At 48.7% G+C, this 11,932-nt stretch overlaps 2 protein-coding genes across 2 annotated transcripts in view; one reads left to right on the top strand and one right to left on the bottom strand.

The window, feature by feature from the left end:
• The window catches only part of LOC128273243 (centrosomal protein of 152 kDa), a 3,856-nt gene extending 1,916 nt beyond the window's left edge, over positions 1-1,940 (bottom strand). Inside the window, exon 1 of the mRNA XM_053011178.1 lies at positions 1-1,940. This exon is cut by the window's left edge and continues 229 nt beyond it. Coding sequence (XP_052867138.1) covers positions 1-1,940 — 1,940 coding nt within the window.
• Positions 1,941-2,653: 713 nt separating this feature from the next.
• On the top strand, positions 2,654-4,317 carry LOC128273692 (O-phosphoseryl-tRNA(Sec) selenium transferase). The gene is made up of 4 exons (XM_053011716.1): positions 2,654-2,770; positions 2,835-2,964; positions 3,032-3,946; positions 4,031-4,317. Exons 1-4 carry the CDS (start codon positions 2,654-2,656, stop codon positions 4,315-4,317), a joined length of 1,449 nt encoding a protein of 482 aa, XP_052867676.1.
• The last annotated feature ends 7,615 nt before the right edge of the window (positions 4,318-11,932 follow it).

Here is an 11,932-nt window from a genome sequence, read left to right as displayed (position 1 = left end):
ACTTTCTCCTGCAGGGCAGCGATCTGTTTCGCACTGTCCTGTGATCGCAGAGTCGCAAGTTCGCGTACTACCTCATCCTTTGCAGCACTCATCTCCACGTACAGACGCTTGAGACGATCGCATTCGCTTTGAGCATCGGAAAGCAAAAATTTTTGCTTCTCTATCTCGAGCCGGAGCGCAGCGCAGACACTGACTTCGGCACTCAGTGATCGACACTTTTCTTCCAAATTAGCCTTCTCTTTCTCCAATCGGTCGATCCGTTCGTCCGCTTCGGATTTGGTTTGCTGCAGCGTAAGGATCCTATCCTCCAGGGATTTCTGTCGCAAAGCGTAGCTGGAGCGCCGATTCTCAGCGCTACCACCACCGGTGGCAGTCGTGACGCTCTGTTTCGCCATTTTTTCCATCTCCTGCTCCAGGATTCGACATTTAGAGGACAACCGGAAGGCTTCTTCCTTGTACTGATTCATTTGAACCAAAACTTCGCTTTCGTCTTTTTTCAACTGATCTAGCTCACGATCTCGCGCTTGTAGGTCGCTTTCCAGTTGCCAAATCGTTGCCCGATTCTCCTTCTGTCCCGCCATGCACGCGAGCAGTTCATTTTTTAAGCGAACAACCCGCTCATCTGCGTCGCCAGCGAAAGCTATACGAGGCTTTTGTACAAAGTTGTTATTCGGTGTACTGCCGATCAGGTTGCGATGCGCGAAAGCATAGCTCGCCGTAACGTCAGTGGCATGGGTTTCCGGTTTTCCCTGTGCCGGTTCACCATTAACCTTCGCTTCTTCCTCCAGATGTTCCTGGTCCGTGGCGCCGCCGTGTACTATGCTGTCCATCAGTTCGAGCTCGGCCATCGTTTTCTCAAGTCGATGCGTAAGATCGGCGATCGTTTGCCGCATGCCCGCCTGCTCCTGTTCGAGTGTTCCGATGCGACTGCGCAATCGCTCGCGCTCCTTGTCGAAATCACCCTGATGTTTGCTCTTGGACAGTAAGTTACTGCACTGTCGCTGCGAGTCCTCCAGTTGTTCCTGCAACCGTTGCACCGTGCTGGATTTTTCAATCAGCAACGCTTCACGAGATTTCTGCAGTTCGCCGTAGCGGGCCTCTAGACGGCGACACTCTTGCTGTCGATCCTCAACTTCACTGCGCAAGTTATTGATCTGTTGTTGCATCATAGCAACCTTTGCGTTATGACGCTCCTCGCTATCTTTCAGCAGAGCGTCCGTACGCCGGTTCGTCTTTTCGGATGTATTTTGCTCCAGCATGCGATAACGGTGTAAGCTGTCCTGCAGTTGCAGGTTTTTCTGCTCTACCTCGGTCTCCAAACTCACGTTACGGTCTTCCAGGGCTTTCACCTTCGCACACAGCGTGTCGTTCGTGTCTTCTAGCTCGGAAACTTTAGTTTTGCTTTCCACGAGCAGCTCATGCGTCTGATCACGCAACATGATGGCACGATCTTTTTCCGCCTCCTCGATCATGACCTTCTTACGCAGCTCACTGAGCTGCTGCTCGTACGTGTGACCCTTTTCGTACATTTCACGCGCAAGATGATCGAGCTCACGGGTTTTAGATTCCAACAAGAGACGTAACTCGCGTACTCCGCCATCCACCTTGTCAGGGTTCAGATCCGCAGGCACGGGCCATGGTTTTGGCCGTGGCGGGTTCTCTCTACCGGTGTAAATCGCTCCAGCGTACGGATTCGGGCTCTGGCGATGTTCAGCTTCCTCATCATCATCGGAATAGTTGTGCGATAGCGAATTGAGCGTATCATCACCGTGCAAATCGTCAAAGGCTACCTCCAAATCCTTCTCTAGCTCCACCTTGCGTTGTTGTCGATCGCGAATATCCTCCTCTTCCTCGGCGCGTTGCTGCTGAATATCGTTTGGCGGGAGATGGATGCTGCCGGCATCGGTGAACAACGATACACCCGGTCCATGTTGGTCCATAATGTACCAACGTCACTGCTCAATGGGCGTAAGTTAGAATACGGAGCGACCACTTTCGACCACCCAAGCACATAGCACTGATGCAGCGGCGTGCCGACACCTTCAATCGACACGAATTTGTTCACGCACGGTGGCGAGCATCAGCACCGACCGTTAATTGCTTGATTGCCCTTGAACTGCGTGAGACACCAAGCGTTCGGCGCGAGCTCACGCTCACCGCCGTATTTGGGCCACCTGTAAAGGTTGTGAAAAACGATCGGAATGCCTTTAATCGCCTGGCGAAGATGTAAACAGACTAAAAAAACTATATTCTGAATCATTCGTTGCTGCCGTTTGCCGCCGCTTCGTTTGCACTTCACCGCCACTGACAGTCGACAAACAAATCGTTGACAGCTTCTTGCGTCCCACAACCGGTACAAACACACTCCGGTTAGAGGGAAACCGCAAATATTCGGTTAAATGAAAATCTAACATATTGAAAATTGCAAAGTGAAAATCATGGCGGCAATCAAAATCAATGAATTACCTGTGCGTTCGAAAATGGCGTAAATATTGCATCCGTTCGAACGATTTCGATTTAAATGAACCGGTTCACATGCCCAGCCCTACTGCGTTGACGGTTTGACAGTTCTTTAAAATGGTAAACAAACGTCGCCGGACAGTTCGTGCTTAGATTGTTCAGCAAGCGGCAGATTTTACTTAAATTTAGTCAAATGAACGATAATACGCTATCATCGATCGCAAAGAGCCTCGTGCCAGCAAACTATTTGAGTTTAGCGAACGATGCGCGACATGAGCGGGATAAGCAAATAAAACTACTGCTTGAACAGGTATATTTCTAGTGAACGCAGAAATAGCGGACGTGTAATGTGGGACTGCTGATTAACATTCTAGCGTAAATTACCACAAGAGGGATGGAACGAATCGATGGTTGAATACTTTATCAATGAGCTGGCACTGCTCGATAGTAATAATTTTCCGTCGCACTGCGGTGTTGGTGAACGCGAGGCTCGTGTCGTATGCGGTAAACGCCGGTCAAACGATGCAAACGACGTACTGTGAATTAATAAACATTTATTTTATTTTCATAGATCTTGTGCGTCGCAGACACTACAACTTCGCACATGGAATCGGCCGTTCTGGTAATCTGACCGATGCTCAGCCAAAAGCCGCTGGTTCGACTATCATGGCAAACCTTACCAACTGCTTGGTGCGTGATTTGATCCAGGCAATTGGAATTGCGAATTGCCGGCAGGCAGTCGTAGTTCCATTAGCAACGGGAATGACTGTGATGCTATGCCTCAGGGCGATCCACGCCAAACGACCTCAGTCACGATTCGTACTCTGGTCCCGAATTGACCAGCAATCTTGCTTCAAAAGCATCGTTGCCGCTGGCTTGATCCCGATCATAATCGACAGTATCGTTTCATCATGTGACAAAGGCAACGAAACGAAAGAAGATCAGTCCCTTTCGGTCACTTTCGCCACTGATTTAGAACGATTCCAAACGAAAATTGACGAACTGGGCGCTGAGCAAGTTTGCTGTATTTTGTCAACGACAAGTTGCTTTGCTCCACGTAGTAGCGACGATGTGGTTGCACTAGCGACCGTCTGCCAAAGCCGCGACATACCGCATGTAGTGAATAATGCATATGGATTTTGCAGTACACACGCGTTGCATCAAATTAATCTGGCAGGACGAATCGGGCGGATCGATGTATTCGTGCAAAGTACGGACAAAAATTTGCTTGTCCCAGTGGGAGGGGCTATTGTGGCCGGCTTTGATGAAGTTACCGTCGATGCGGTCGCACGACTATATCCAGGTCGCGCCTCGGGATCGCAGGTGCTGGACGTCTTGATGACGTTGCTTACACTCGGAGTGACCGGTTATCGCAGGTTGCTTGCGCAGCAGAAAGAACTCTACCACATTTTACAGGACGGATTGACAAAAATTGCCTCAAAACACGGGGAGCGGTTGTTACCATGCCGTAATCCAATTTCCATTGGTAAGTAACTAACCCTACCATAAGGCGCTATGGATTAAAGACGATACGGGAGTAAATTAAACTGTATTTGCATACAATTTATAGCCATGTCGCTCGAAACGTTCACGAACAAGCAATGCCGGCTAGAAATGATTGGATCTATGCTACAGAAGCGTGGCGTTTCGGGGTGTCGTGTGATCAGCCCCGGCGAAATTAAAACCATCGACGGACATTCTTTCGTTGGTTGGGGAGCACACAGTGCTTTGAGCAACGTACCTTATTTAATGGCAAGTGCCGCACTAGGAGTGCAACGTGATGATGTTGATAAATTTTTAGGGAAGCTTACAGAGGTGCTACGGAAATTTCGTAGCAAATATGTTGAGGGCGAATAAATGTTGTACATGATTCCTTTTTCGTTCTTTTTCGTCAATCATCCGATAGTATTGAAAACATATTTATGATTATTGTAACTGATATTCTATTTTAAACTAAACATCTTTTATATGTTACAGTATTCTTTCATTTGGCTTAATTTCTCGTAAAGTATAGTTTCATTGATACTTTCGATTCGGATGCGAGGGGAAAAGCATGCAGAATCTCTCCCCTTGAATTATGGGCGCGTACCGCATCGAAGCCGAACATAAACAACGCGTTCCTCAACGGGCCATCACCCCGTTGCGTGTGCTGGTCTCGAACTAGTGTCACTGCCTTTCCAACTTCCGCATGGATTAATCAACTGCCATGATAGCCCCCAGTAGATGGTGGCCACTCCCCAGAGTGGCCCAGTATACCGGTATGTGTGGCATTTGGCTCGGAGTTCTCCTCTCTCCCCTACCCGATTACCGAATACTAACCGATTTTGCTCAGCAACAATTCCCTAGCTGCCATTCGACCGTCGCATTATTTCGAATCGAACAATTAGAACCGCTCCCACTTCCGGCGGTCGGTTCTTCGATTCGGAACGGCAGCGTAACACGATCGTAAAATCGATCCCCCGTGGAAGGGTGAGGAGCATTCGATCGATAAACATTGCATGTGTTTAAGGCCTACTGCAACTCAGGGTACTCACGATGATCAATGACGGAGAGAAATGGAATTGTTCCTCTACATTTCTCCTCCGCGTCAATGGCAATGCAAGTGGGCCTCCGCGGAACTAGGTTATGTTTTCTGGTTGTACCTCGGAGTTTAAATAATTATTTGATATACAATATTTTATTGCAAAATGCTCACACACAACGTGAGGAAGTGATGAGTAATTCGTGCTATCTGTTCGATAATGTTATTCGAGCTAAATGTGAGGCTAGTGCGTTGGTACTTTACGTTTCAACTGATGCCTACGAATGTTGCATCTGCTCATGGCCGCCCGCAGCACAAATCGATTGTGGATGTCGTCCGCTAGATTTTGTGGTGGTATGGTGGTGGTTGGCAGGCTGTGGAGCGTGTTTCGGAAGATTTCCAAACCCACTCCCCCAAAACCATTCCGGTCTCCAGCTTCGATTGTTGTTCTGTGCTGTACGGAGCTCTCAACGGGCGCAGCGTCGTTCAGCAGCTAACGGTAAATGGCGTGTTTTAACGCTCGAGTGACTTTTCCAATTTGAATGCGTTCTCTTTGGGATGGTGCTACTTTGATCCACAGGCGGAAGAAAGTAATTCCTTGTAGCTGCAAAAACAGGCCCTGCTTTCAGATGTGGTGTAGCTTGAAAGCACGATGAATGCCTTGTAAATTACATCTTACCCGAAATAAATTCACCAAATTTTCTGAACATTGAAAATTATCGCTAAGCACCGGCACTTATCGTTCGAACCCGTTGGTAACGTGGTACTAGTTTTTGAATAATTTTCTTTGTAAAAATCTTTTAAACAGAATGTTGATTCTTTGCTCGTACCCCGCTTTGTACGACTTTCTACACCAGAGAACGTTTACCAGCACGGGTATTTAAAGCAGCTAACCGGCAAAAATTTGGCGCCGCTTGCATCGACCCTAAAGCAGCCGGAATGACCATCCTTCATCCGATTGCTGGAGCCCCGTTGACGATTGATGATGCGACGTGTCGGCTGGACGACGATTGATTTGACGCCGCCAACGGACCGTTCGGTAATGAAGATTGATGGACTGTTCAATTTCTTTCTGTGTTTCTTTCGATCGGTTCCGATTGATTTTTCGGGTGATCGGTTTCATGTTACCTTTGCGATGCCGATTCGCTTCCGGCCCTTCTGGTGATATCCTGGCGCATCCGTTCGATGTTGTTCAGTTCCATGCCCGATCACCACTGTGCGCCACAGTCTTACCAAAGATTAATCTTCTCGCTCGGGAATGGGATGCGAATATGTTCCGAAAACCGCAACCAATTTTTCCACTGCATTGACGACGGACCGAAAATGTATCGAAACAAAGCCCATGCCCTAGCCAGCTGCGCTGCATACATGGCAAAAGGGCACGTGGTACGGATCCGTGGCGATTCGAAAGGTACGTTCTTCATTCTCCTGGGGAAAGGTGTGAAATTTGTAAAAAAAATATCAATTTCGGAGCCAGATTGAACCGGAAGTTTTGGTATTGTGGCCCGCGCTTAACACACATTGTGAAAACTCTTTTTATATTAGCTAAAATTTTTGTTTTCTTTTCACAATGCATTCCTTTTTTTAACGTTCAGCCGAAAATCGGTCACTAAAAAGCAGAAATCTTCATTCCGGTAGAACAAGGTTCGCGTTTCTGAGATACCGTAGCCACAAAATGATGGCACGTGCGGCACACGGTCGCACCACTCGTTACTTTTTTGTTAAAACTTTCGAAAGTCATCGCCATGCCGGCATCCAGTCCCTAAAGAGTGGCACACGGTGCATCGCCAAGCACGGCGTACAAAAAGTCATCTGTCCAAAATGCACCTGCCCCGGCCTGGCGATGCATTATCGCGTGCCCTTGCACGGCCTGCAGCGTTCGAGTGGCCCCCGACGACTCTTGCAACATTTATCAACTCCATCCAGATACCGAGCAACGAAAAGGTGTTAAAAAAGGTGATGACGCTAAGTGAAATTTGGGACTTGCTCAGGACAAGATGGTATGTAAATTTCAGGTTTAGTGAAAGTATTTGATCGCGGTGGTCACCTGCTTCAAGTAACTAGTAACCCTATTTTGTCGGTTCTTTTGTCGGCCAACCTCAACCGTAGAGCCACTTGCTTAGTTGCTTAGCGCCCAGTCGGACACTCGGGACCATCTGCTCCGTATCCTGTGGAGAAAATGCCTGACGCATTAATATCCCGCAAACCAGATTGTAGGCAGCGGCCGGGGCGAGCAAGCAGTGAACCTGAGTCAAAAAACCGGACAATTCGCCGGTGTGCGGACAACTGCTTGCTGCTTGAAAACAGAAACATGAAAAATCCGCCAGCTGCAGCAATCCGTCCGATTAATGGCTTAATGATAATATTCTGGACCGACCGGCAGCCGTGTGCGCTCGAAGCAGATCCCGTCCCCGGGCCGGTTTCTCCGGGGGTCGACAATTGGTCGGCGGCGGCAGCCCTGGAAAACAGCGGCCATCGAAATCGTTGTGGCGATCATAAATAATGTTGTATTTAATTCAGTTAGATAATCCAAGTGTAGCCGGCTGGCCGACTCGACACACGCCACAAAACTGCACGAAGACCTAATTTGGCGCAACAATGTCCCCCGAAGACATCGGTCTGTTTTGATTTCTCAATCACGTCACTTCCACTCCGAAGGCGCGTATCATCTTGGTGGTACTTCCTTTTCTTGCGATTAGTTTCCTTTTGGAACCCATTTCGTTCGCTTCTCTGTTAAGATGGGGCCGCTGTGGATAATTATTTTTTCAAACATGTTTTTCTGCTTACCGTTTTTTTCTTTGCTTTTCACTTGGACCAATTTTGGGTTTTATTCCACCTTTGCGTTACCTTCGGACCAACGGAAAGGGCCACCGCCGCCGCTAGCCAGTTTGTGCTGGCCCAACCTTCAGCTGGTGGTTGGCATCTTCAAGGTGCGTTCGGTCGGTCGGCAGCTGCAACTTCCAACCTGAACGGGCCGACCCAAAACAACCGGGGGAAACCTTCACGTCAAGCTGTCGTCAGTGGTCGTTGCCGCTGCAGGCACGTTTCTCTTCTGTGTTTTGGACTCGTTTCGGTGCGTCCCTCCGCGTTGGTCCTTTGCTCTTGGTCCTCGCGCCAGCACGTCCTTCCCGAAACTCGTGCCGCGCGATGGGGCTACTTAATGAACGCCCGTTTGCTGCGCATGGTAATGGCGACCATGATGATGATGATGGCGGTACACACCGCTTGCCGTATGCTGCCGCCGTGTCGTTGCTGCTTAGCACACATTCCACAACTGTTTCGCCACCTTCGCCACTATCGTCACCACTAGAGGACCTTCTAAGCGCCGCACAGCAGGACCAAACACTCTCGAAAAATATCGGCCTTTTTTCTGACAAAGAAGTGGTTGGACTCCGGGACGCTCGAGGGTTTTTATGATCGGCAACCGCGGCAATAGCTGGACGGCACTTCCTGTGTCCATTAGTTTTCCTCTCCCCGGTACGGGTGGCTTCCGCGATCAGTTTCACTGGCTACGGCGGACTACGAACCGGCAATCTTCCGCCATCACTCAAACGTTCGAGTCCGGGACTCAGGAGGATCTTATTTTCTGATGTTGTCTGAATGTTTCCGGAGTGAGATGGATTAAGAAATGGAAGATCAAAGAGGCACGTCAAGTGCATAGTAGTAGGTTCTACACACAATTATTTATTGACTGAATAATGGAGAATTAAATACAAGGACAAAAATGTCTGGACCTTTGCAGATGGCTGCAGGGATGAAATCAATTCTCAGAACTATGACGAGATATCGTCATAAAAGTTATTCGCTGTGCAGTCCTAATTCTCTCCGGTGTAGGTCGCCTTAACTTTTGACACTCAAGGACCAACGAACAATGGTTATACGCTGCCAGTTTTACGATGCATTCATCTAAATTGTCCTTCCCAAAACCAAAAACGTTAACAAGCGGTACCGGTTTTGGGACTGAAGAGAAATATGCATATGCGACAAGCAATATCGGTTGCCCCTGTTGTAAATTCTCCTGCAATGTCGATTCGGGACAGTCCACCTATTGGATATTCGTCTAAAAACGCATGCGGCTCTAAATTGGGTCCGATCCTGGAAGGTGGACTCGCACCATAAATGCGGCTTTCCAAACTTTTACGGTCCCGTAGACCCGTAAATATGCACCATGCCGGAGGAACTGCGCTTTGCATTCGGTACACAAAAACAAATCCCAATTATGTACGGAAGGAACTGAGAGCATTGTTTGTAGAGAAAATGTAATTCGTGTTAGGAATATGGCTTATATTTCTATTCTTGCTCCTACGAGTTGTCTGCCGACGGAACCCGACTTTCTAAAGCTGATTATTTCGCTGTCTTTCTTAAATAAAATCGTCCCCACATAATTTTTTTTTCAATCAATTAATTTTCTTATTTTACCACTTTCAGTCAATGCAACCCTGCTGAAGGTGGACGAACGCTGTTCTGTCCTGCTTTGCAGTTTGTCCTGTTTGTTTTTTTTTGTTACGCAAACGACTTTCAGCCACGTGGCACTGGTCGCATGCCAGCGTGCGGACCGGGACCATGTGTCACTGCGCGATGAGTGGTCCGTTTGTAAGGACTATTTTTCTTTCGAATGCCACCGATTTGAGCAGCTGGCGTGTTACCGCCCGCGGCCGGTCAAACGAACACCAGATCGATCGATCATCCCTGCATGCTGCTGCAATAACAACTGCAAAACTCATCATAACCCCCGGGGGCCGTGTGCAACAACATAATCGGAAATCTCTCCCAGCGCGTGGAAGATGGTCGTGAAAATCTGTACCCGTCGCTGCAGCTTTCCAATCAGTAAAGCAAACATTTCTAATAATGCTTTACGGTCTTCCACTGTCCTGTAGGTCTCTTTGGTTCGTGTGTTTGTGTGTGAGCCGTTGTGTTTTTTGGACACAGATCCACGTCGATCCGCAGTCGATCCGCATCCGGACCAAAGCGGTTCGCTTTACCTGGGCGCACGGTTAGGATCATCCGAAGGACGGACCAACGAAGCAGTGGCTCGCGATGAGTCCACAGCTGGAAATTCGATCTCCTCGGCCGTGCTGCCGCAGCATGGTACTCCGTCCTGCTTCCCTGCCCACGATAGCGACCCCGCGTGGTGCGCAGCTCCGGTAGCCGACCGAGCACCTCTTGACCGGCTTTGCTTAAACGGGTCCTCCGAGCAGCCCCCGGGTTGGGCTGAATGCGAGAAGAATCCTTCGCCGGGATTTGCTCGGGAAGCCAACCGGGCACAGCACAATAAAAACAAAGCTGCCACACAAAGATGGGTGGAACACGTTGCCGAGGATCAGCATCAGGATCTCTCCGCCTGGCAGCCTCGTTTCTCGGTGCTCGACATCTCGTCGGGGCGATTGGAGCAGCCGGGAGAGAAGCGAACATAAGAACAACAACAAAAAACCCGACGGAAATCGCTCATCTCAAATTTCCAGGTGTTTTCTTTCTTCAGATCACAGACACACACGGGCCAGGTCCTTGGGATCGGCACAAAAACAGGAGGAAAATACCAGACGAAACGAGGCGGCGAAGAGGTGCTGCTTTGCATTCTGCTTTGCGCCGTGTCGCTCTTTCGGTCCTGAAATCGTAATCCTACCACTGCTCGAGCCCATTCAACGGCACAGAGTGCGTCTCGTCCTTGGACCAGCATACTTTGCTGCCGCTCGGCTTCGACCCGGCCCGTGGCCATCTGCAACTTCTTCGAAGGCTTGTTTTCGAAAACCCTCACCGAGGTGGAGAAAGGAAGATATGTCACCGTTCCGTTGGTTTCTGGCGAAACCAGTTTTTGGCAAATTTAACGAAGGAGTTTGCAATATAGTTTAAGGAATAAGTTCTATCTCTGCACGATCAAGGGAGATCGCCGGAAACGACAAAGCAAACACGTCAATGGAAACCGTTCTATTTCTAACACTTAATTTTCGGCCACATTACTTCACCCTGAAGCTTTCGATTTGAAAGTTTATCAAATTTTGTTGCTTTACTGTAAACCCCACTGGCCCTCCTCTTCCCTGGATGGTCCTGTTCCTTGTGCAACCCTTGGGAACACAATCAACCATAACGGGCTGGTACCCCACTGATGGACCCGAAGGAACATAAAATACCCTCGAACCCACAGCTTCAACCGCGCGCTCCCGGTAAGCTCATTTTATTATTTGATTGTGCAAAAATAATTCAAACGGCCGGTAAAATAATTTGCATTTCGGGTTTTCCTCTGTCGGCCATTGTGGATGGTGGCAGTGCGCTGCGTTGTTGTGCGTGTACCAGCCCAAAGAGGGGTTTTTGGTGGCAGTTACAGGCAACTGAATACACAGAAACCGTTTGGAACGTTATAAAAAATAAATTCAGGTTTCAAACGACGCGGTGTTTATTAAAACCAAGCGAACGGCGTAATAATTTAAGGAAAGGTTTCTATTATTTTCCGGTTATCGGCCGCTCCCGGTTATGTCCTACGGTCGTGTTCCGTAATAAAGTAAACATCGCAAGACGTGGTAATGATGTTTGTTTGCTGTCACTTTGCCAAATAGAGCAAACATATCATCTACGTTGCCTAACTTGCAGCTCGGTTCCACAAAAAAAAATCAACCCAACGTTTTATCTACGCATTTCATCCCTCATTCCAGTGTGCCTGGTTTGGGACGAGCTGTAAAATTAAAATTAAGGGTGTCAACTGTGCCCTCTTCTCGCACCATGGCAGGATCAAGCAGTGTTCTTAGCAAATAGAAAAGGACAAAAAATCTAAACGAAACTATGCGGCCTGGTTCATCGCAGGACGAGAAAGGCAGCCCTTGTTGTGTGTGTGTGTGCGTGTGTGTGGTGATGCGAACCTGAGCAAGAGCACCCATCCTGGGAAACGTGAGGATGCATTCAGTTTCACCTCGGGTTCCGATGGGCATCCTGTGAAGTCGGGCAACGGAAGTTGGCTCC

Source organism: Anopheles cruzii, chromosome 3, assembly GCF_943734635.1.
Source record: "Anopheles cruzii chromosome 3, idAnoCruzAS_RS32_06, whole genome shotgun sequence".
NCBI lineage: Eukaryota > Metazoa > Arthropoda > Insecta > Diptera > Culicidae > Anopheles > Anopheles cruzii.
Note: the sequence above shows the minus strand (reverse complement) of the source record. Positions and strands in the feature narration are given on the sequence as shown.